General features: G+C 38.2%; 3 protein-coding genes and 4 non-coding genes across 8 annotated transcripts; all 7 read left to right on the forward strand.

The window, feature by feature from the left end:
* The first annotated feature begins 2,245 nt into the window (after positions 1-2,245).
* On the forward strand, positions 2,246-4,612 carry LOC121750384 (uncharacterized membrane protein YjcL-like). Its single transcript, XM_042144911.1, has 6 exons — positions 2,246-2,664; positions 2,739-2,965; positions 3,050-3,160; positions 3,556-3,711; positions 3,876-4,117; positions 4,195-4,612. The coding sequence occupies exons 1-6, from the start codon at positions 2,402-2,404 to the stop codon at positions 4,516-4,518; spliced, it is 1,323 nt and encodes a 440-aa protein (XP_042000845.1). The 5' UTR covers positions 2,246-2,401; the 3' UTR covers positions 4,519-4,612.
* A 1,584-nt stretch (positions 4,613-6,196) lies between these two features.
* Positions 6,197-9,410, forward strand: LOC121753022 (uncharacterized membrane protein YjcL-like). Of its 2 annotated transcripts, XM_042148155.1 has the most exons (7): positions 6,197-6,580; positions 6,660-6,886; positions 7,490-7,600; positions 8,099-8,254; positions 8,394-8,629; positions 8,753-9,091; positions 9,295-9,410. In XM_042148155.1, exons 1-6 carry the CDS (start codon positions 6,300-6,302, stop codon positions 9,074-9,076), a joined length of 1,335 nt encoding a protein of 444 aa, XP_042004089.1. In that variant the 5' UTR covers positions 6,197-6,299; the 3' UTR covers positions 9,077-9,091; positions 9,295-9,410. The 2 variants fall into 2 exon arrangements, with proteins under 2 accessions (XP_042004089.1, XP_042004088.1); XM_042148154.1 differs by lacking the exon at positions 9,295-9,410 and having other exon boundaries at positions 8,753-9,165.
* On the forward strand, positions 9,302-19,608 carry LOC121751824. The gene is made up of 17 exons (XM_042146618.1): positions 9,302-9,410; positions 10,970-11,145; positions 11,232-11,325; positions 11,402-11,578; positions 11,716-11,953; positions 12,052-12,379; positions 12,453-12,690; positions 12,763-13,472; positions 13,561-13,696; positions 13,793-13,796; positions 16,828-16,990; positions 17,055-17,328; positions 17,422-17,659; positions 17,742-18,069; positions 18,151-18,388; positions 18,464-19,173; positions 19,267-19,608. The coding sequence occupies exons 1-17, from the start codon at positions 9,325-9,327 to the stop codon at positions 19,404-19,406; spliced, it is 4,278 nt and encodes a 1,425-aa protein (XP_042002552.1). The 5' UTR covers positions 9,302-9,324; the 3' UTR covers positions 19,407-19,608.
* A 164-nt stretch (positions 19,609-19,772) lies between these two features.
* Positions 19,773-19,933, forward strand: LOC121753467. The gene has a single exon (XR_006040441.1). It is a non-coding gene; the product is annotated as a U1 spliceosomal RNA (small nuclear RNA).
* Positions 19,934-20,685: 752 nt separating this feature from the next.
* Positions 20,686-20,845, forward strand: LOC121753437. The gene has a single exon (XR_006040415.1). It is a non-coding gene; the product is annotated as a U1 spliceosomal RNA (small nuclear RNA).
* A 1,068-nt stretch (positions 20,846-21,913) lies between these two features.
* LOC121753434 lies at positions 21,914-22,074 on the forward strand. Its single transcript, XR_006040412.1, has one exon. It is a non-coding gene; the product is annotated as a U1 spliceosomal RNA (small nuclear RNA).
* An 835-nt stretch (positions 22,075-22,909) lies between these two features.
* On the forward strand, positions 22,910-23,071 carry LOC121753436. The gene has a single exon (XR_006040414.1). It is a non-coding gene; the product is annotated as a U1 spliceosomal RNA (small nuclear RNA).
* The last annotated feature ends 2,223 nt before the right edge of the window (positions 23,072-25,294 follow it).

A 25,294-nucleotide genomic window follows, 5' to 3' on the forward strand; every position in this document is an offset into this window, starting at 1 on the left:
GATAAAATCATTCTTGGTGGTTTCTCTTTTATAGAGACATCCTTGAATGTTTTATGTTTCACTTTCGATGTGTGACAAACTCATTCTTGGTTGTTTCTCTTTTATAGATACAACCTTGAATGTTTTTATGTTTCACTTTCGATGTGGGACAACTCATTCTTGGTTGTTTCTCTTTTATAGATACAACCTTGAATGTTTTATGTTCCACTTTTGATGTGGGATAAAATCATTCTTGGTGGTTTCTCTTTTATAGATACAACCTTGAATGTTTTTATGTTTCACTTTCGATGTGGGACAACTCATTCTTGGTTGTTTCTCTTTTATAGATACAACCTTGAATGTTTTATGTTCCACTTTTGATGTGGGATAAAATCATTCTTGGTGGTTTCTCTTTTATAGATACAACCTTGAATGTTTTTATGTTTCACTTTCGATGTGGGACAAACTCATTCTTGGTTGTTTCTCTTTTATAGATACAACCTTGAATGTTTTATGTTCCACTTTCGATGTGGGATAAAATCATTTTTGGTTGTTTCTCTTTTATAGAGACATCCTTGAATGTTTTATGTTTCTCTTTCGATGTGGGACAAACTCATTCTTGGTTATTTCTCTTTTATAGAGACAACCTTGAATGTTTTATGTTCCACTTTCGATGTGGGATAAAATCATCCTTGGTTGTTTCTCTTTTATAGAGACATCCTTGAATGATTTTGTCCCACATCGAAAGTGAAACATAAAACATTTAAGGATGTCTCTATAACATTTAAGGGCCGAGGCGAATCAAGCCAGTCGGCCTCGGGATCGGGCTCGCGGGGAGGCTCGGACACACTTACGGTGGCGTACATGACCGCCACAATGGCGGACACTTCCCGCTTCTCGTACGCCCAATTCACGGCCTGGTGGAACGGAATTGTGTATATGGCAGCACAACTTGGCCTTCCGACTCCCCCTCAACCTCGACCGCCTCCGGAGGATGATTCGCCGGCGGAGTAGTTTTTTTATTTTCCCACGTTTAATTGTGTGTTTTTTATTTTGTGTTTTTTATGTTTTTAGGATTTTAATTGTGTGCTTTTTTTATTTTTTTTAAGTTTAAGTTTAATTTTTTTTAATGTTGTGTGTTTTTTAATAAAGTGTGTTTATTTAAATTGAATTGGGTTGGAAATAAAAAAAATGAAATTGAATGAATAGTAATTTAAGGAACGGTTAAGGAACGAAGGGTTGCATGTTCCGTTCCTTAGTTAAGGAATGGAGTAAAAAAGTACAGTGGGGCCCTCAAATAGTGGTTTAAGGAACGGTATAGGAACGGTATAGGAACAGCGTTGTGGATGGTCTTATATTCACAAACAAAATTATCACAATTTCGATTTGTCTATAATCAAAAAAGTTGCCATTTCCCGAGGTATTAGGTTTTTCACCATGGAAATTTGATGTGAAAATCGAATTCATTAGATATTGGTGTCGAGTCTTTTGTATATTTCTCCAATCAAATGCATCAGAGTTATTGGGAGTAGGGACTCAATTTCAGAATGTCTAAATTAAGAGATATATTTTGTATTTATATTTCAATAATTATTTGGTCACTTTCATTGGGAGATATAGTACATTTTTTTAAGTTTTTAATAGTGATATTGTCAAATGTCACATAGCTTTCAACTAGTGAAGATTCTTCAAAAATAAATTACACATGCATGCATTTTTCTTTTGTAGTCTGTATTTACAATTGAATAATGTAACAACACATTTATTTTGATAATGTACTCCATTAAATACTACACCCTTTTATGTTTAAGGATTTTTGTATTCTAACTTTTACACTACTTTAATTATTTATAATTTACGAAAGCAAATAGTGGAGTGATTATTTTAGAAACATATTAAAAACATTTACGGCCATATAAATATGTTAAATATAGTATTCTCTTCGTTTCTCCATAGTTGAGTCATTTTTCCATTTTGGGAAGTTTCTCATAATTGAGTCATTTTCCTATATAGTAACATTTTTCTCTCACTTACTTTATTCTCTCTACTTTATTCACTTTCTACTTTATTCTCTCTACTTTTTTTCACTCTCTTACCTTTTTATCTATTTATTTAACACATTCAACATCCATTTCTTAAACTTTGTGGCGAAAAGTTTTGCCTCAACTATGAAGAAACCGAGGGAGTAGTATTACTATTAAAATAATAATATTTATCTCTTGCAGAACGTGAAAAAAGGGTAATAATTAAGCTTGAAGTACGAACGTTAAAATGTGCATCATAAAATAACTGAAATTTCAGCTGAAAGATAAGTGTTTCTCGGCGGAGCCACCCTTCGCCACCGCCGCCGACACAGTTAGTTTCCATCGCCAAGCTCTCCTCATCTAACAAATACTAAAAACTTTCCTGATAATTTGGAAGAATGACGGCGACGCATCTTCTCATACACCCAACTTACCTCCCTCCGCCGCCGGCGAGGCGGCCTCGTCTCCCAATTCACCGTAACGCCTTCTCACTTCCAAATAACAAACTTACATCTCCAAATTTCGCATTTTTAAACTCACCCCGGGAAAGAAGTCGCAGGAGTTCAGCAATCAGATCACAGTTGAACTTCCCGATCATCTCGCCGCAGGACCAATGGGGCACCTGGACCGCTCTGTTCGCCACCGGCGCTTTCGGCATATGGTAAATCGATTTTCACAAAATGGGAGTAATTAATTCGATTTTTTCCCCTTGATTTTGTGAATGAATTGTTCAAGGTCGGAGAAGACCAAGATCGGGAGCGCGCTGAGTGGCGCATTGGTGAGCACTCTGGTGGGTTTGGCGGCGAGTAATTTGGGAATCATAGCGAGTGAAGCGGCAGCTTACGATGTCGTTTTGGAGTTCCTTCTGCCATTAGCGGTTCCTCTGCTGCTTTTCAGAGCTGATATGCGCCGTGTTCTTCGCTCTACTGGAACGCTGCTGCTCGCTTTCTTGCTTGGATCAGGTAGTAAAATTTGACTTTTTTTTGTGGGGATATGTGATGCAATTTAGCCCCTTTGGGTTGTAATTTCCCTGGCTTGTGAGGCAGTGGCGACTACGGTGGGGACGACGCTGGCTTTCCTGCTGGTGCCTATGCGGTCGCTTGGTGGAGATGGTTGGAAGATTGCAGCTGCTCTAATGGGGAGGCATATCGGTGGAGGTATTGTTGATTTCTTTCTTGAGATGATGTTGATTGATTGTAATATACTATTTCCAATATAATGCAGCATTTATTGCCTTGTTTTGATGACTTTGTACACCTGAATTGTAATCAATGGCGATTAATTTCCCAACTGCAAGATAATGGCTGATTTCTCTGGATACTTTTCTAAAATGAGTATATGTTGTGGCCAAGTGATTGCTTCTGTGATAATATCGGCATTGTTTGTCGTAGTGCTACGCAATCTAACCATTTTTCGATATTTTTCCTGGAGATTACACTACAGGGTTGCTGTCTGTTTAAAAAATGCAAGTAGTCATTTTCTGTTATATGTTCATTGATGATGTGCTTATCTTGTAACCCATGGCTCGTGCGTGCGTTCTATTCTGTTGCAGCTGTCAACTATGTTGCCATATCTGAATTTCTTGAGACGTCATCCTCAGTTGTGACTGCCGGACTTGCTGCTGATAATGTAATTTGTGCTTTATACTTTGCCTCATTATTCGCGTTGGCATCAAAGATACCTGCAGAGTCATCAGCATCCACAGCTGGTGAGTCGGAATTTCTTCTGAATCAGTGGAGGTTTATGTACGTATGAGAATGAGATCAGTGACTGATTAAGTAGTAGTACAGATATAGATATTACTAATCCATGGCCAAATAAATATTTGTTTTGTATCACATCCACTTAATTCTGTGTCTTCTCTTGTGGTAGATACTGAACTTAATGGAGAGAAAGAATCTGGGAACAAGCTACCTGTGCTTCAGACTGCTACGTCCCTTGCTGTATCGTTTATTATATGCAAAAGCGGAAGTCTTTTGACAAAGTATTTTGGGATTCAAGGAGGCAGCCTTCCAGCCATTACAGCTATTGTTGTTGTTCTAGCAACTATATTCCCCAAACTGTTTGCTTACCTCGCGCCTTCTGGTGAAGCTATGGCGTTGATACTGATGCAGGTCAGCGTTTATAGAATAAAAGTTGCTTTTAAGGTCAGGAACACAAGTTGAGAAAGTGATTTGTAATGTGGTATTAGGTGTTCTTCGCGGTTATTGGGGCGAAAGGAAGCATCATGAGTGTTATGAACACGGCTCCCAGCATCTTCTTGTTCTGTCTAGTCCAGATCGGGGTGCACCTAGCTATCATCCTCGGAGTGGGAAAACTGCTGCGGTTTGAGCTCAAGTCGTTGCTGATAGCATCGAATGCCAATGTGGGAGGTCCCACAACGGCATGTGGGATGGCGACAGCAAAAGGGTGGACTTCTCTAGTTGTTCCTGGCATTCTTGCTGGCATTTTCGGCATTGCAATCGCCACTTTTCTTGGTATTGGTTTTGGACAATATGTTCTCAGATTCATGTGAATATTCGATTAGTTTGGTCAGTACAGTGTAGACTGTAAAGGACTGATTCTGCTGCCTTGTAAGTACAATATAATTATCTTCTATTTTCATCCAACCCCTGCATCGATGTTTGCAAAACATTAACTTTATATCATCATTGTTGGAGGAATTTCTTCCGTTCAAAATTCTAAGGTCATCCGCAATGGCCGGACGACGCGCATCGTCCGCGCCATTCATCGTCCGCCCCCACTGTGGGTGTGTGGCATATGCCGCGGATGATAGTCGCTGCCTATGCTTCGGGCGCGACTTAAACCGCGGACGATGGTCATCGTCCGCTCCATTGCGGACGCGCGGACGATGGCCATCGTCCGCGACATCGTCCGCCCCATTGTGAAGGCCGCGGAAGATCCGATATTCGCCAACAACCAGAGACAGACCGCGTACTGGGAGCGCATCGCGGACCTCTACAATTCGGTCAAGCCGCCGACCGCGTACAAGCGTAAGAGTGAGCAACTCCGCAAGCACTGGGATCAAATCAAGAAGCAAGTGAACTTGTACTCGGCGGAGTTCGAGAAGTGCGCGCGGTCACAGGGGAGCGGCGAGAGCGTGCACGACTTGCGCTCTAAAGCGATGTTGTCGTACCGGTCGATGTTCGGCGAGTTCAAGCACGAGGCCATCTGGGCGCTCTTGAGGGAGAAGCAGAAGTTCCAAGGTGGAATTCTGCACACTGGTGCGCCGAAGAGGACGAAGGTCACCGAAGCTGGTGACTACACGAGCAGCGGCAACGGCACTAACCCAGTTGACCTCAACCGGACGTACGTGGATGAAGGGAGTTCCGGCACACCGGTGTCCTCCCGGCGTCCTCCCGGCATCAAGGCTGCGAAGGCCAAGGGGAAGGCGACCGCGACGTCATCGTCGACCGCTGCAACCCCTGTTCCGGACCCGGATGAGCTCCCGACGCAGACGGCCACCGCGTTTGCGTCGTTAGCTACAGCGTCGATGGCAAGGACGATGTTGCAGACGCACAAGGCCCTCAAGAAGTGCACCGACCCCGAACAAGCCGAGTATCTCCGTGCATTACTCGATGAGTTGCGTAGGAAGTTGGAAATTGGCCCGACTTAGTTTTTTCCTTTTTTTAGTTGAATGGTGTAATTTTTTTTATTATTAAAACTTCGCCGCTTGTTATTTAGTCGTTTTTTTTTACTCATTACGTGTTATTTGAAAACAGTTAAATTAATTAAACAAAACAACAAAATGATGATGTGGCGCGTCATAGGGCGCCCCACTACTGATGGTCTAAGTGTTGTAGTATTTGTTATTTGGGCACTAAGTTTTACTAATAAATTGGTTATGAATAAAATAATTGAGTAGAATGTGATAATAGTATGTGATGTGAATCAATTTATGCGTATAGTAGAGAGATGGACGGAGCTCAATAGTATTGACATGTGAATCAATTTAATTACACTAATTACTCCTATTTAAATTTATGTTATTAAAATGAAAAGTGCGAGTATGAGAGGGGGAGTATGATATAAATATATTTTAAGTTATGCTGTTGAATGCATTTTTTTTCATTTTATTAAATCTTACACATTAGTATATTTTAGTTTTTGATGGTGGTCCAACAATTTATTCAAATTGCGCGTCCCGTATTATTTGTCGGTTTTGAAATTCATAGTTTTTTTATTGATTAATGAAATTGCATTATTCTCAAAGCCGATAAGAGAAAAAAATAAAAAAGAAAAAAAGATAGCAGTAGAATTGAAAGCGTGGCCGGAAACGTCGCTCAATCGCCGGCTATGGCTTCCTCACCGATGGCGCTAAGTCTAACGCCTCTTTCAAAGCCCTCTCGACCACACCTCACTTCCCACTCATTCTGCAATGCCGCCAAATTTCCGTACCATCACCATTCAAACACTAATTCCAATTCCCATTTATCAATCAGGACTTGTCACAATCTCACAGCTCCTACCAATTCTTTAATCGCCAATTCCCTTTCGAATAACTCTCCCATGGTCTCCGCTGATGACAACTGGGGCGTGTGGACTGCTCTCTTCGCAACCGGCGCTTTCGGTCTCTGGTAATATGAATTCGTCTTGCATTCAGCAAAGGTTTCTGCTTCTCTATTCAAAAGTAGATGCTAAAAATGGTGTGTTTAGGTCGGAGAAGACGAAGATTGGGAGCATGCTTAGTGCTGCATTAGTGAGTATTTTGGTCGGGCTTGCAGCCAGTAATCAGGGGATTATTCCGCACGATGCGCCAGCGTATTCCGCTGTGTTTCAGTATTTATTGCCACTAACGATACCATTGCTGCTGTTTAGAGCTGATTTACGCCAAGTCGTACGGACTACGGGGACCTTGTTCTTGGCTTTCTTGCTAGGATCAGGTGCTTCCTCTACCTCACTTGTTTAATTGTTGCTCAAAGTAAGTTTAGTATCTCATGAATTCCATTAATTAGTGATATAGTACTAAGGTAAAGAGATAGTAAAATGGTACTACTATGTATTGTAATAAAAGGTAAAACTGTTTTGCATTGTCTGACTTTTCCTAAGATAGGTTATTGTTTTGAGCAGTTTGCCTTAATTTGGAGCTACAAGGAAATTAGCGGACAACGATATGGGTTAATGGACGTAGATGCTTTCTTCTTCTTGCACCGTTATGATCCAAGAGCTAGCTAGGCGAGACTGTAACATATGACTGGAGTTTTTACACTTATAAGTCTATTTGTCTTTGGCTGGTCTTGATGTCGGCCAGTGTTATACTTATAGGACCAAATTCATTGACATCATATGAGTCAATTTGCCCTCTTAATGGATTTAGACAGAAATATGGATCAAGGGAAAAGAGATATACTTTTATACGCTCTATAACTTGTTAAGCATTATCATATTGATCATGGTTTATTAATTCTCATAGAGATATTCCAGGGCTATATATTGTGCTGGAACTGGAAGCCATTAAATAATTAACTGCTTCTTTGATGCTTCAGTCGCAACAATTGTTGGGACGGCAGTGGCTTTCCTGATTGTGCCTATGCGGTCCCTTGGTCAGGATAGCTGGAAAGTAGCTTCTGCTCTGATGGGTAGTTATATTGGTGGAGGCAAGTAATTTATAATTTACATTGCAATCTTGCAACTCTTTAATAGCACTAAGTCTCAAATACACATGAATCTTGATAGTTTTATGTTTCGGATTTCTGGAAATTGTATTTTATGGGAGAATGTACTCTACCTAATCAAATATGGTCTATATGCTGAGCTGGAAAAATTATTGGGTTCTGAGATAGGATTATTTAATAGTACTATGTTATTATGTGGTTGTATAGTCAGTACAAAACATTTTGAGTTATTTTACTTATTAATGCTTTTTTTTTCTTCTTGTAGTTTTACGTACTGTAGAGTTTATGATCGGCTAATATCAAGATATGATTGAATAATTTCTAGGGAATGGTTATGTTCCCCAAATTCATTTTTGTTCCAGTCTTCCAGAATAAAGCGGGCACCCTGAGAACTCATTAGATTTTATGTACTGTGTGTAAGTTAACGTTTTTTGCCTCTTCATTCATGTAATGGCAGTTTCTCTCTATCTGTCAATGCAGCAATAAATTACATAGCAATATGTGAGGCACTCGCTGTTTCTCCTTCGGTTGTTGCTGCAGGTGTAGCAGCAGACAATGTGATATGTGCCGTTTACTTTTTCCTCTTATTTGCGTTGGCCTCCAAAATACCAGCAGATGCCGCAAAAGTGCCTGATGGTATGGATACTTATTAAGTTCAAACCCTGGAATGCTCAGCATACATCTGTTACTCCACAATATGTTAGACATTCACTATTCTACTTTAGACACCATTCCCATTTAATCTGTAAAGAGTATCGGTTAAACCCATGTACAGATTCTTCATATCCGGCGATGAATGAGAGCAAAGTTTCAGTGCCCCAAATGGCTACGGCACTTGCTGTTTCCTTTGCTATCTGCAAAGCAGCCAATTCTTTTTCCAAAACATTTGGAATTCAAGGAGGCGAGCTTCCTGCAGTTACGGCAATTGTTGTCCTTTTAGCAACCTTGCTTCCGAGTTACTTTCACTACCTGGCTCCTGCTGGTGATGCTTTTGCTATCATACTCATACAGGTAACTGTCTACGAATTTCCTTAATTAATTTTGAATCCTTTTCTTTATGAAAGAAGGTGTGTATTAAGGATCCATGGTTATCCAATACTCCATTTTATTGATTGTATCTTCTTTTCTATACAGATATTTTTTGCTGTTCTTGGTGCAAGTGGGAGTGTGTGGAATGTAATCAACACAGCTCCGAGTATTTTCATTTTTGCCTTTGTCGAAGTGGCTGTTCATCTTGTTGTGATACTTGGGCTGGGAAAATTATTTAAAATCGATAAAAAACTAATACTACTTGCGTCAAATGCAAACATTGGAGGTCCAACTACAGCTGGTGGAATGGCCACAGCTAAAGGGTGGAGCACTTTAGTTGTACCTGGCATTCTCGTAGGGATTTTTGGAATATCAATTGCAACATTTTTGGGAATTGGTTTTGGAAAGATGGTTCTCAGATACATGTGAAGCAAAAGACTGAATGTACTATTTATCATTTGTGTAACATTTTTCAGTTCACTTGAGCAACATGCAATTTAGCTGTCTTCTTCTTCGCACCTACCGTAATGTTAGTTGAGAAATAAAAAAATAATAGTAGCACTGTACTCTACCATCTAATTTCTCTCTGTTTCTTTTTCTGTGTGTGTATGTGGAAATTGTTTGCCTGAGTATAGCTGGTTTTCTAGAATTTGCAGACTCACTTGAATCTAAGTCTAATGCATTGCTCATGGAGTTGGATGCATCACAACTGCAATCTCCAACTTCATGTCTACTCCAGCCTAGAAGAAAACATGCTATGCAGGTAATAAATTTTGTTTGTTTCCAAAAATAATTTTCTAAACAATCTGTCACGTCTGAAGCTTTTTTGAAGGGATAGTTTGTTTCTGGAAATGGAAACCACTCTTATATCATAAAAAAGATCCTACTTGATCAGTGTGCATTCAGTTCAGGTTTTGTATGCTTGTTGTCACAAGAGATTAAAGGGATTATTTTGCAAATATCTTATTTAGGAAGAACAATTCAAGATCTTATCTTATCCATTCATTTCCAGTTTTATGGCCAGGATTCTTTTAAGTAGGCTAAAATTTTGATTTATGTCAATCACTTTTTATAAATATTTTTATTTCATACAGAGGCTGAAAAAAGGGTGGAGCCGAACAATTTCAAGAATGAGAGAGAGCTATTCTATCTATATCATTCCAAAGAAGAAATTTTGTTAAAGTTTTCTGCTAATTACCATGTGTTAGTACTTCTACTAGAGTCACATGTTCATGGCATCAAATTTCAGCTGTGTTATGATAACTTGATATTCATAAAGTCTGCGTCATTTTACAGTAAGAAATTTAGTTATAGAAGCAAATATCGTTGAGTTAAAAGTGAGTGCATCTGATGTTGTCATGTTAATTTAGAATAGTAATGTATCACTGCAAATACATTAAATAAATCTAATTTCAACCATTATATCGAGAGTCTCCGCATTATGATCCTCTTGTGCTCTGGATATGCCTGGCTGTTTAATTTTTAAAAATGCTAATTCTTATTGCCGTTGGCGTTGACATGAAATATCATAGGCCACAATCTTATGATAAATTAGCCAATATGAACTGCCATAAATTGAAAATCCAGAAGTCAACTGTACTTCATTGTTACTTAAAATCTTTGTGGTACTATCTTTCCTTGCCTTGGGAAGACTTTATATTGCAAACTTACATGATATTATCAACTTGTTATGCTGCCCTGTTTGGTGTAAAGATAATACAGCATGATTATCTATAATGTTGAATATAATTTTCAAATTGTTTAGATCAGTCTTTTTCAGTGTTAAAGCCAATATTATGGGAAATGTTCCATTTTTTAATTTGAAATAGTGATTATTTCACATTGCTAAATAGCAGATAATATCATGACATAGAAAGAACCTCCATTCATTAATCTAGCATAGGAGTATCACAATATGTATTCATAATAAGTTATTACCTCAGGAGTATTTGTAGAAGAAGATTCAAAAGTTCAATTGCTGACTAAAAACTAACGGTTAGGTTCTCGAGAATAACTTATTAGTTTATATTTGGAATTTGCTTAAATGGCGACTCATATAAAGTGCTTTTGACTTTCAATCTACAAAGACATTTATACTTTATTATCCACTTGTTTGCAGTTTAAAGAAGCACAATCAAGCAATCTTCAGCACTATTATGTCTGTATTTGTGCATGAAACATGCCGTTTCTTTGATTTGAGATGATGACGCATAAAACTTGCATCTCCACACACACTCACATATATATAGACAGAGTACATTTAATACATGTGCAAGCCAAGCAATTTTGATGTGTTTACTTTTGAACTCCTAAAGATCATAGCTTTGCAGAAACTTCAAGAGAGAAGATGAAATATCGTGCAGCATGGCAGATTTTCTTTCTTCTAGTGTTTGTAGGCTATATGTTTATATGGGTCATGCTTCCTACAAAAACTTACAAGAGGTCATGGTCTCTCGAATTGAATAAAAGACTCAGCTCCACATACTTCAGGGAACAAGGTAAGCTTTTTGTGCTAATGTACATCCATTTGCTTATTAACATACTTGATACTTTCTTCACTTCACTCCCATTCTTATACATGCAGGGACGAATCTTGTTTTATTCAGTTTTCCTCTTATGCTCACTGCTTTTTTGGGATGTGTTTATCTACATCTCCTTAAGAAGTCGAATTCTGAGAGGTATGGCTTGCTGGATTACTCATTTGCCCCACACCCACCAAACATATCAAATAAATTATGCTTGTTGTTGCAGTAGTAAGAGTTACTATGATTTCCTGAGACGTCCAGCATTGGTGATGGCGCCGCTTGGGATAGTCAACTATGTGGAGCTTATATTTGCCGCCATGTTTATAGTACTTATGATTTGGTCTCTAGCAAATTATATGTATGTCAGCATAAAGTATCCCTTCATGATGAGGCACGGAGTGGCCCAGTAAGTATTAGAAAACTGCTAAAACTCTTTGTTCTGTGAATATGCCATTCTGGGCTTCTGTTTTTGTTTTCTGAATACTGCTAAAACTCTTTGTTCCATGATATGCCATTGTGAGTTTTTGTTTTTGTTTTCTGAAGGTGGCAAACTATCTTCCGTGGCGTATCCCTGAGGCTTGGCTATATTGGAAACACAACTTGGGCCTTTCTATTTTTCCCTGTGACAAGAGCATCATCAGTCTTGCCTCTCCTTGGCCTCACATCAGAGTCTAGTATCAAGTATCACATCTGGCTTGGCCATCTTTCAAATATTCTTTTTGCTCTCCACAGCATAGGGTTTGTTATCTATTGGTGGGCAATGTCTCATGAAATGATCCTGGTACACACTTGTACTTTTCCCAATTTCAAATATGCTAATCCATCACAATTCACTAGTGATCCGAATCTTGATAAAGAATGAACTAAATCCCAATGCAGATGCTCGAGTGGAGCAGTACTTATCTGTCCAATTTTGCTGGAGTCATTGCATTTGTTCTGTCTCTACTGATTTGGGCGACGAGCTTGGATCGTGTTAGGCGAAAAATGTTTGAAGTATTCTATTATGCTCACCAACTCTATCTTCCCTATCTCTTCTTCTACATGCTTCATGTTGGAGTGGCCTATCTCTGCATGATTCTTCCTGGGATCTTCCTCTTCCTTATTGACCGACACTTGCGGTTCCTACAATCTAGACGGCGCGCTAGGCTGGATTCGACGCGCCTTTTACCTAATGGCACCATGGAACTGACCTTCAGCAAGGATCCAGGTGAAGTGTCAATAACTATTAACCATTCTCAGGAAAAACTAAATGCTGATAAAACCTTATCCACTCCTTTTAGGGCTTTCTTATACTCCCACAAGTATCTTGTTCGTGCATGTTCCGAGCATCTGCAAACTGCAGTGGCATCCTTTCACAGTGATGTCAAACAGCAACTTGGAGACGAATAAGCTAAGCATCATGATCAAGATTGAGGGAAGTTGGACTCAGAAGCTCTACAAACAGCTTTCTTCGTCTTTGGATCATCTTGAAGTGTCTACTGAAGGCCCTTACGGACCTGCTTCATCTGATTTTCTAAGGTAATAAATGCATAACTGATTAGGTTTTCCAGTCTAAAGTTCTGTGTGTTCACAAAGTTTGTACTTGTTCAGCCATGAGTCTTTGGTGATGATAAGCGGAGGAAGTGGCATCGCTCCTGTCATCTCCATCATACGCGAATTCATTTTCAGAAGTACAGAATCCAACAGAAAGGTTCCAAACATCCTCCTCATCGCAGCCTTGAAGCACACAACCGATCTAACCATGCTTGATCTCTTGCTTCCCCTATCTGGCTCTCTATTAGACATTTCAAAGATTCAGCTGCAGATAGAAGCTTATGTTACTCAAGAACACGAAAGGCCTGTCGAGGAAGCCAAGAATCAAATTGAGACTAAGGTGTACAAACCAAATCCATCAGATTTACCCATATCTGCAGTACTGGGAAAGAACAGCTGGCTGTGGCTTGGTGCGATAATCTCATCCTCCTTTATCATGTTTCTACTGCTTCTCGGATTTGTAACACGTTACCTTATATATCCCGTGGAGAAAAGGGGAGAGAATTACCATTACAGCTACAAAATTTTGTGGGACATGTTTCTTGTTTGTGCTAGCATCTTTGTATCAACTAGTGCCATTTTCCTCTGGCAAAAGAAAGGTATATCTGGAGAAGGGAAGAATCAGATTGAAAATGTTGATCTGCCAACTCCAACGAGATCACCCTCTTCTTGGTTGAGCGGTTCAGATAGAGAACTTGAGAGCCTGCCTCAACAGTCTCTTGTTCAATCCACAAATATACACTATGGAGCACGACCCGATCTCAAGAGTGAGTTTCAATTTTTCTTTTTTCTTTTATGCTCTTTCCTTTTCTGGGTTTCAATAATGTTGATGTTTTGTGCTGTATACAATTGCAGGGATACTCCTTGGGTGCAAAGGATCGGACGTTGGAGTTGTAGTTTCCGGGCCTAAAAGCATGAGACATGAGGTTGCAAGAACATGTGCTTCTGCTTCAGCCAAAAACCTCTTTTTCGAGTCCATCAGCTTCAACTGGTGATGAATGTAATGCTGCTGCAGAAACCTAATTTATTGTTGTAAAGAAGGAAAGGATTGAGATTGTGGTTTTGCTTGTTTGTATGTTATAATCAGCAATGTGTGTATACAGTTTATGCTTGATTAAAATTGAAGTTGCTCAATCTGTTTGATTGTAACTTCTTAATACATGTGAAGTTTTGTTTTTTAGTCTGTGGTTGGTTCTTGACATTATTTTTGTGTGAATGTGATAAATAGATATAAATTTTAGCAATTTGCTAAGGGAGCTTGCCTTCTAGTTTAACAGTGAAAATGAGTTGACCCTTCTTTTACTTTAAGAAAAATAGAATTAACCTAAACATTGCCTATCAATGATACAAATTAAAATTCATATGTATCAACATGAAGATAATAAATTGGAAATGTTTTCTGGAGAAGTTAATCTCCAATATGGAAGTCAATTTAGTAACTTACCGTTTTATTGCTAATTTCTATTTGGGATTCATGATTAGTTCATTTTATGTGTTCTATTCTATGTACTACTTTCACTTTATTCACACTAGTATACACCCCGTGTAATGCACGACCCAATTTAGCTTCCGAGCACTAACTTTACCTCCTCTAATTTATTATACTATATAAATTGTGTATGTTTATTTGAACTTTACGCTTATCATGGGAGTTTATTACAAAAAATTAGGTTATGTAATTAATTTTAATTATATATTGTCCCTTTTATTAGATATAAAATAATTATTTTAAATCCAAGTACTAATATTTTTTAAAAATTTTATTTTTTTTCAAATATATACTATTAATTATGATGTACTATTATATTATAATAACTAGTATTTTTTTTATAATAACGAACAACATAATTATTTAGGGATGTGACACTATGAATGTGACATGCATGAGACACTAAATCTCATCCAAATTAATTCTCCGACACATTAAATTTGATGAACCAAGTGCCCAATGGTATGGAGACGACTCAGACGAGCTACCAAATAATCGAAACTATTATCTTATTTTGATATGACCACCATCATATCTTAATTAATTTGTTAATATAAATGATAGCGCAACACATACATTATCCTATTACCCCTTCATTTCAATTCAATACTATTTCATTTGACCGCCTTAAATTTCAACTGTTACAAACTAAATAGAGAAAAAACAATTCATTGATCATTATTCATTACCAAAATAGAAGTGGCCATCGATTAAATTTGAAGTTCCAAAAGTCAACTGTACTTCCAATGTACTATCACATGTTGGAAGTCGTATACTAGGGCTGAAATATATATATCACACCTAAATATTTATATCACACCTAATTTTAGTTGGATAGAGGGGAATTGAAATGAAATATTAGTAGTATAACATTAGAGGGGAAAAATGAAGTTGAAATTAGAGACAGAGACAGCCAGCGGACACAAAACAAATTGGGGGGGGGGGGGTGTTAAGCCCCTATCCAAAATATTTTTTGGGATTTTTTCAATTTCAAAAATGATTAAATTTTTTAAAATTCATCTTCTGCCCTTACCAAATTAACGATATTGAAGACTAAATCATCAATAATTGAATATTAAGAGGGGCTGAAATGAATCAAGAAGACAAACATTACACAGAATAAAATGAAGAATAATGATTTACTTAGATGAGTTTGAGGAAGAAGATGACTTGAATACTTGATTACAATTAATATTATAAACTTCCTAGTAAAATGTGTCAAAATGGTGTGCTTTTCTAAAAATTGCCGATTCTTTTATTGGCTAATAAATTAAATTAAAAATACAACAACTCTTAAAAGTCTATTCGTTTTGATGGAAATATTTGGATTTCTTTAAATATGTGTTTTGTTAAACTTTATTTGGACTTGGGAGAGTAAATAAAATTTCAATTTAATAACTTAGTTTTCAATTAGTGAATTCTAATTTTTCGTCTCCTTTATAACTTTTTCCAGAATCATAATTTACAAAGTATTATTTTAATTTTCTTTCCAAATAATCAATGTAAACTCAATTTTTATTTCATTAGGGACTTTAATCCACAAATTAAATTTTTAGACTTTTATTTTTCAACCTAATTATGCAAAAACTTCTTGTATTTTTACTATATTTTTTTTATCATAAAAAATACTATATGTCCGTTTACAAAAATACTCTTTTTTTTGTGTATTCACCAAAATTAATATCGTTTCTATTTATAGAAAGATTTCCACCAATTTTTCTCCCCTTTCATTGTACTTTGTCATTGCTTCTCTTTAACTTTTTACGATACCAATAAGCATTAAAACTTGTTTCGTCCATAAGACTATTTTTCGTAGATAATGAGAGTATATAGTGAAGCCCCTACTAACAAAAATTCCTGCGTCCGCCTCTGGAAACAGCAGAATAATATCTGTCATTTTATACTGCAGAAACAACTGGAAAGATATATTACTCCTGTATTGCTGAAAAAAAATTGACCTAGTTATAAAACACAAGTGCAGAATATTATTAATCCATCTCGGATCAATGTGTTGTTATACAATTATCAAGTATTAGTATTACATATCTAATTATGCACTCCCATTACTAATATAAAAGCCCCACTTCCTCATTTATTTTAAAATTTAATTTCGTTTTGACATCTTAAATTAAGCCCAATAACTCATTATTCATTTAACCTTTATTGAAAAAAAATTTTACAAAATTTAAACAAAAATAAATAAAAAAAAGAGAACCATAAGAAAAAAAAAAGAAGAAAAGAAAGTAAGTACTAATATAGATCAGTATATACCAAAAATTATACTTTATCAATCATTCAAACCCAAAACCCTGAATCTACAGTGGTTAATTAAAGAGATTAATTGATTACATCTCTGACTTCTCATTGGCCTAAAGAGGCATCATCCCATCCAACCTGTCTCTGCCTTTCATATTATAGTATTTCAAAATATTATACTACTACTACTATTATGGATAATATCTGTAAGGTTGAGAAGCCTGCATAATGAATTTTAGTACGATAATGTTTGTACTTGCGCATGAATCATGCCGTTTCTCTCATACCAGCTTCACACACACACACATATATATATACACAGATATTAAATGATGTCTCAACACACCCAACAAATAATCAATCTGTGAAGCTTCTAGAAATTAAAGAAGATGCGATATCGATCAGCATGGCAGTCTTACTTCCTTGTGTTTTTGGTGGGATATATGTTGGTATGGATTCTGTTGCCTACAAAGACTTACAAGAATTCATGGACTCCCAAAATGCAGAAAAAGCTCAACTCCACTTACTTCCGTGAACAAGGTAATTATTTTAATTTGGACATTTTTCTTAGGTTAATTAATAGTAGTAACACATTAATTTGCAGGGGTTAATCTTCTTTTGCTAAGCTTCCCTCCAATGCTCGTCGCCGCCCTCGGATGTGTATATCTACATCTGCACAAGAAATCCAGTTCCGCGAGTAGCAAAAGGTCTTACCTTTCGATGAAACGGCCGGCGATGGTGGCGCCGCCGCTAGGCATAGTGAACGCGGTCGAGCTGACCTTCGCGGCCATGTTTGTATTACTTATGATCTGGTCTTTGGCTAACTACTTGTATGTTAGCTTCGAGCATCTCCACATGCACACTCCCGGAGAAAAAGTGTACGTATGCTTACCATTTACCAACTGAGATGCGCTTCATCGTTGATTGATATTTATATTTATTGACTTTGATTTTTTTTTTAATTAATAAAGATGGCAAGCCAAGTTCCGTAGCGTGTCGCTGAGGCTGGGATATATCGGACACGCGTGCTGGGCTTTCCTCTTCTTTCCTGTGACACGAGGCTCGTCGTTGCTGCCTCTGATCGGGCTGACCTCCGATTCCAGCATCAAGTATCACATCTGGCTCGGCCATCTCTCCTCGTTGCTATTCACTCTCCACAGCGTGGGATTCATCATATACTGGTGGACCATGACCGATCAAATGTACCTGGTAACATGATAACAAGTTTGATCAACGAATTAACTAATAAGGGTATACAATACATGGTGATTGACTATTTACATATTTGCAGATGCTTGAGTGGAGCAGCACCTACCTCTCTAATTTCGCCGGAGTGATTGCCTTCGCGCTGCTGCTGGCCATTTGGGCGACGAGCTTCGACCGCGTGAGGCGGAAAATGTTCGAAGTCTTCTACTACACACACCATCTCTACTCCATCTATATTTTCTTCTACATGTTCCATGTTGGAGTCGCCTATCTCTGCATGATCCTCCCCGGAATCTTCCTCTTCCTCATCGACCGTTACTTGAGATTCCTCCAATCCCGAGGGAGCGCCCGCCTCCATTCCGCCCGCCTTTTACCCAATGGAGCAATGGAACTCACCTTTGCAAAGAATCCAGGTAAATATCAGATACTTTTGAATGAATGAGACAGCACATAGCTACCGTAGAAAAGCTAACGCAAACGCTACTATCTTTCAGAGCTGTCGTATAACACAACTAGCACGTTGTTCGTTCGTGTCCCGAGCATATGCAAACTGCAGTGGCATCCATTTACAGTGATTTCCAACTCCAACATGGAGAAAGACAAGCTGAGTGTTGCAATCAAACCTTATGGAGGTTGGACACAGAAGCTCTACAAACACCTTTCTACACCTTTGGATCATCTTCAAGTATCAACTGAAGGCCCTTATGAACCTGCATCATCTCATTTTCTAAGGTAAAACCTCACAAATTCCTCTATTTCTACACACAACTTATTCATTTTCACATGATCTTCACAATTTGTTTGCAGCCATGAGTCTTTGGTGATGATAAGTGGAGGAAGCGGCATCACACCTTTCATCTCCATAATCCGCGAAATCATCCACAAAAGTACATCAGAATCAGGCACCAAGGTCCCAAGAGTCCTCCTAGTCACAGCCTTCAAGAACACTGCTGATTTAGCAATGCTAGATCTCTTGCTTCCTCTCTCCGAAGCTTCTGTAGACCTCTCCAAACTGGAGTTGCAGATAGAAGCATACATTACTCAGGAGCACGAGAGGCCCATTGGGGATGACAAAAACCAAATAGAGATAAAACTTTTTAGGCCAAATCCATCAGACACTCCAATATCTGCAGTGCTAGGGAAGAACAGCTGGCTGTGGCTTGGTGCCATAATCTCATCATCCTTCCTCATGTTTCTGCTGCTTCTCGGGCTTGTTACTCGTTACCACATATACCCTGTCGAGAAGAGGGGAGAGAATTACCATTACAGCTACAAAATTATGTGGGACATGTTTCTTGTTTGTGCAAGCATCTTTGTAGCAACTAGTGCCATTTCCATCTTTCAGAAGAGGAATGTTTCTGCAGAAGGGAATCAAATTAAGAATATCGAGCTGCAAACTCCAACCATGTCACCTTCTTCGTGGTTAACCCCTTCGGATAGGGAACTGGAGAGCCTGCCTCAGCAGTCTCTTGTCCAATCCACCAAAGTGCAGTATGGTGCAAGGCCTGATCTCAAGAGTGAGTTTATTTATTTGTTTATTTTTGTTCTTGTTTTTCTCTCTCATGTTAAGACATATAATCCGATCTTGATTTTATGCAATATATCTGTAGGGATACTGTTTGATTGCAAAGGTTCAGATGTTGGAGTCCTTGTCTGTGGGCCTAAAAGTATGAGGCATGAAGTTGCCAGAATATGTGCCTCTGGTTTGGCCAAAAACCTGCATTTTGAGTCCATGAGCTTCGACTGGTGATGAATGTTTTGCTGATTAATTAGAACGACCGCCTCCCGATTTTTATTTGTTTCTCAGATTTCTCATCGCGGTCTTTAGGCCATGCTTATTCCTATTGTTTTGCTTTTCCATGTATATATAGATTTTGTCATGCTGTAAAGTACTGTACATGCTATACTTGACAAATGTATTTACAAAGTTATGCTTTGAAATTTTTTGATCATATCAATCTGTTTCATTTGTAAGATACTGTACATTTGAAGATTCATACAAGTAAAATTGGGTATTAAACTTAATGTATGATGAATTTGTACTCCCCACATCGGGAAATAATAAGTAGATGTTGGGGGATTGCATATAAAACAATACCAAGGGGCATGTTGATCCATACTTACCTGGACGGGGTCCATGGGTGATCCATAAGGCCCATGGCCTAGGTTGGTGACCTCCATTGCACTTTGGAGGGGTGCTCGCCTAAGGTCGGCCCAAGTGGTCGAGCCTACGTCATAATTTGTGACAGAGGGGGCCTGTGTTCGCGCGGCCCCTGCCCAATTCAATATCAAATACTTCATTTGTCTCTAATTAATTGTTACTCTTTAATTGGATATGAGTTTGAAAAAAAGTTGGTTCACAGGCCCCTGCCCAATTCAATATCAAATACTTCCTTTGTCTCTAATTAATTGTTACTCTTTAATTGGATATGAGTTTGAAAAAAAGTTGGTTGAAAAAGTTAGTGGAATGTGAGATCTATTTTTTTATATTGGTTTTATAATAAAATATGAGTGAAGTGGGTTAGTGGAATGTAAGACCTACTTATCATGGTAAAAATGAAGTGTGATAATTATTGAGGACGGATCGAAATGGAAAAGAGTAATAATTAATCGGGGACGGAGGGAGTATTTATTTTATATTTGCACCAGGTTTGGAGATGTAGGAATAGAAATCAAATTAAATGGTGTTTATAATATCGGAATAATTGCGCATCAATATGGATTTTAGAATGGGGAGTGAGTGATATATTTGGTCATGATGTAATATAATGCTGTATTTGGAAAAAATGTCTATTTACCAAGTGATGTTTGAGTAAATGTAATAAAATGCTAAGATTATTAGCCTTGTTATCCAAGTGTGCACACAACCCAACTAATTGTAAAACTGCAACACATTTGAAGTTTTATTATACAAGTAAAATTGGGGATATAACTTTATGTATGATGAATTTGTGCTTCCCACATCGGAAAATAATAAACAGATGTTGGGGGGATTGCGTATAAAACAATACCAAGGGGCATCATATTCTATACTTACCTGGACGGGGTCGATGGGTGATCCTTAAGGCCTATGGCCTAGTTTGGTGACCTCCATTGCACTTTAGAGGGGTGCCTGCCTAAGGTCGGTCCAAGTGGTCGAGCCTGTGTCATAATTTGTGACAAAGGGGGCTTGCATTTGCGGGGCCCCTGCCCAATTCAACATCCTATATTTATTTCCTTTATTTTATATTTACACCAGGTTCGGAGATGTAGGAATAGAAATCAAGTTAAATGGTGTTTATAATATCGGAATTATTGCTCATCAATGTGGATTTTAGAATGGGGAGAGGGAGTGAGTCATAATCGCCCACAAGTTCTCGCTTACTTTTCCCAAGCTCTCTCCACATACATGGAACGCAGTATTATTACATCTATCATGCCAATACATGTATGTTTTGCTGCTAAAAATCATATTTGTAGTTCATATAACATTTAAAAGGTATAGTAGTTTGTTCATTATCTCAAACATGTTTGCAGCATCACGTCAGATTGGGGTAAGTTCACCACAAGAAACAATTTTAAGAACAAAACAAAATATCAAAATAAAGTAACATATTATTCCAAAAAATGAGTCTATGTGTTAATTTACAACTTGACTTGATTGTTCATGATACCTTTTATCCCATAAATAGGTGAAATGAAGATAGGAAGGTAAGGATCTCTAGAACAAAGGGAGATATAGCCAATACACACTGGTCATGTGGAAGTAGTTTTCTTGGTTTATCAGGTTCTAAGATTCTTGCCATCCCAACAAAAGATTTGGGGATCGCCTATGCTCGTATAAATCCATGTAAGCGCTATAGATGGTGTGGTGAACACTGATCATTCAATAGGAGTCTTTTTCAATATTTATGTGCATTGAGGGATGAATCATACTTCATCAAGCATAATGTGAAGATCATATCTAAACTACATTGGCATCCACTCACAGTAACCTAAAACAAGAATATGGATACAAACCATTGTCATGAGAAGTGAAGGAAGATTGTCTCAGGAGCTCTATCAAAGCTTTCATCCATTGGAGATCGCCTTCAAAGGACCCTACACGCGTCCACCTTGTTTCTAAGGTTGCAAATACTTGGATTCTGGATTGAATGATGTAGGTGAGTGGGATTTATATAACTTAATATTTGATGAATTTATGTTCCCACATTTGAGAGTAGTAATTAGATGCGGAAGGAATTGCATATAAAAGGAAACCAAGGGACATTTTGATCCATACTTACCTGGACGGGGTTGATGGGCGATCCATAAGGCCCATGGCCTAGGTTGGTGACCTCCATTGCACTATGGAGGGTTGCTCGCCTAAGTTCGGCCCAAGTGGTCGAGCCTACGTCATAATTTGTGACAGAGGGAGCCTGCGTTCGCGCGGCCCCTGCTCAAATTCAGCTTCAAATTTTCATTTGTTTGGTTCCATTCTTAAACAGGTTCTTGTCTATCTATGTTTTGTTTTGTTTTGTTATGATGTGGGAAGTATAGTGAAGATACCTAATCATAGGGTTTTGGTGAAGTTACATCGTCAGAGCAACTATTTGTACTAATGTTAGCTCAAGAACTGTCTTTTAAATTTTTAATGGTCCGCTGATGATCTCTATACTTGGAACATGTGGGAGGTTAGACTAGCTCTCTTCCTCATTAGATTCACCTCAGTGTCCTCCATCAAGTATCACATTTGGCATGGCCACACTCTTCCTCTCACATGGTCTGTGCTATGTTACTTTCTGGGCTACTTAAAATAAGTCAGGAATTTGTAGAGTTTATTCAACATGGAAGCAATGAAATTTATCAGTGACATTTGTGTGCTTGATGCTGCATCTGTTCAAATGTGGCTGGGGAAGTAATTAGTAGCTATGCTCTATGGAATAGTCATGTGGAAGTACTCTTGCATCATGCTCCTGGAAGTCTACTATTACCTCTTCTTGGTTGATCACTTTACAAGATTCTTGCATTTCCAACAAAATATTCGTACCCTCTCTGCTGGTATTCTTCCTTGCCAGTCGCTACTCAAAGCTTTCATCAACCACCTTGTTTCTAAGGTTTGAAGAAGAGGCATACAAAGCTCTATCACTTGTAAGAGTTGATTATGGATTGAATGTTGTTGGTGAGTGGGGTTATAAATTTATTGTTTGATGAATTTGTGCTCCCACATCGGAAAATAGTAATTTAACGTTGAAGGAATTGCATATAAAACAAAACCAAGGGACATTTTGATCCGTACTTACCTGGACGGGGTCGATTGGCGATCCATAAGGCCCATGGCCTAGGCTTGTGACCTCCATTGCACTTCGGAGGGGTGCCTGTCTAAGGTCTGCCCAAGTGGTCGAGCCTGCGTCATAATTTGTGCTAGAGGTGGACCTGCGTTCGCGCGGCCCCTGCCCAATTTAGTCCTAACCTTTCGTTTCATTAGTAACATGGACTCGCATTGATACGAAATCATGTGGGCTGGCTTGGCTTGAGCTTGCCTCAAAATAGTTTCTGGTTTGGGCCATTTGCCCTTAATACTACTCGTTCGAATATCTTTGGTCCTAGATGATTCGAAACTTGGACTTTACTGAGGATGGCAAGCATGTCCTCAACCAATTCATCAAAAGATGACGATACATGAACATTCAGATAGAGAAAGTATGACTAATGACTTCGAATATTCCATCGAGATGACTCGAAACTCCGAAAGACCAAAACCTATTAGTTAAATGAGGAGCGTGAGACGTGCATCGCGAAACAGATTACTACAACAACAATGGAAGGGTGTATATATTATCCTGCTGCGAGTATTGATGCCAATGGGCTTCACGTTTTATAAATAATCAAATGTATCAAGTGAAAGTTGAAAATGCAAATATTACCAAGCTGAATTATTATGTGTATAACAATTTAAATGGAGAACAGTAGTATATTAATAGTCTATATGGTATAAAATATTTCACGTACAGCATCACTTAAAGTGTGAAAGTTCTAAAGTCAACCACGTGTACTTCCAATCGTACTTGTACAAGAATATACTTTGTGGCGTATATAACAAAACAATCATCTGTCACAACTCATATTGGTATCATAGGTAGTTAGGCAAAGAGACTGCTTATGACCATGCTCATATAATTTGTCTCTTTGTACGACAAATGGTGGGAATAATGCAAATAACAGTACTTTAATAAGTGAATTTGACTCCCCTTGGCCTTAAAAGGAGGCAGCGTATAACAGACATCCGAGCTTTTGACTTTCATATTATATTGAAAAAAATAAAGATTATAAATGCATCAAGTAGCTTACACAGATTGGGAAGCCTGAATAATGGATATTAGTAGTGTAGTGTTAGTACTTGTGCATGATTCATGCAGTTCATTTCATTCTATTCGGTTATGTTATAAGCTCTTGCAAATTTCAATCTCCACATATATATACATGTAACTCCACAAAATTAATAGTAACACATTGTACATACTGAACTTGGGAAAATTAAGGAAAGATGAGATATGGTGCAGCATGGCAGTCTTTCTTTGTTTTGGTGTTTGTAAGTTATATGTTAGTATGGAATTTGCTGCCTACAAACACCAAGTATTCATGGACTCCCAAATTGAAGGAGAAACTCAACTCCACATACTTCAGAGAACAAGGTTACTTTACTAATTTTCATATTTGTATTAGTGTAAAGTTTGAATTGCTATTTATATTTTCTTGACTGTGTTTAGTTATTTGGTTCAGGTGTTAATCTTCTTCTGTTTAGTTTCCCTCCTATGCTGGTGGCTGCAATGGGATGTGTTTATCTACATTTAAAAAAGACGAAATCGGATTCTAAGAGGTGGCAATTTTGTTATCCTCATCACCTCATTCATCCATCCATCTCTAATGGCTGAAAAATGAATTAGTTAACTTGGGTTGTGCAATGCAGTCGAAAGAGGTTGTACCTCTCCTTGAAGCGGCCGGCAATGGTTGCGGCCCCACTAGGAATAGTGAACGCGGTGGAGCTGACCTTCGTGGCCATGTTTGTAGTACTCATGATCTGGTCTTTGGCTAACTACTTGCACGTCAGCTTTGGGCATCTCCACATGCACACCCCCGGAGTAAAAGTGTATGTCTACATGCCAACTAAGTTGTGTTTCATCGTCTATAGTTGCATTAACATTTCTTGACTTAGACTTTTTTTTGTGTGTGGGGTGGGTGAGGGGTTAATTAATCAAGATGGGAAGCCAAGTTTTGTAGCGTGTCAGTGTTAATCTCTCATGTTAACAGAGAATATGAACTTGATTTTGTGCGTGCAAATATGTCTGCAGGGATACTTTTTGATTGCAAAGGATCAGATGTTGGAGTTCCCGTTTCCGGTCCTAAGACTATGAGACACGCAGTAGCCAAAATATGTGCCTCTGGTTTGGCTAAAAATCTGCATTTCGAGGCCATGAGCTTCGATTGGTGATGAATGCGATGCTGATTACTTCTCTGTTGTATTTGTTTCTCAGATTGCTCACTGAAGATGTTTGATTTCTGTTTTTTTGCTGATATGTTTGGTCATGATGTAATATAATGCTGTATTTGGAAAAAATGTCTATTTACCAAGTGATGTTTGAGTAAATGTAATAAAATGCTAAGATTATTAGCCTTGTT

The sequence above is a fragment of the Salvia splendens genome, chromosome 10 (genome assembly GCF_004379255.2).
Source record: "Salvia splendens isolate huo1 chromosome 10, SspV2, whole genome shotgun sequence".
Taxonomy (NCBI): Eukaryota; Viridiplantae; Streptophyta; class Magnoliopsida; order Lamiales; family Lamiaceae; genus Salvia; species Salvia splendens.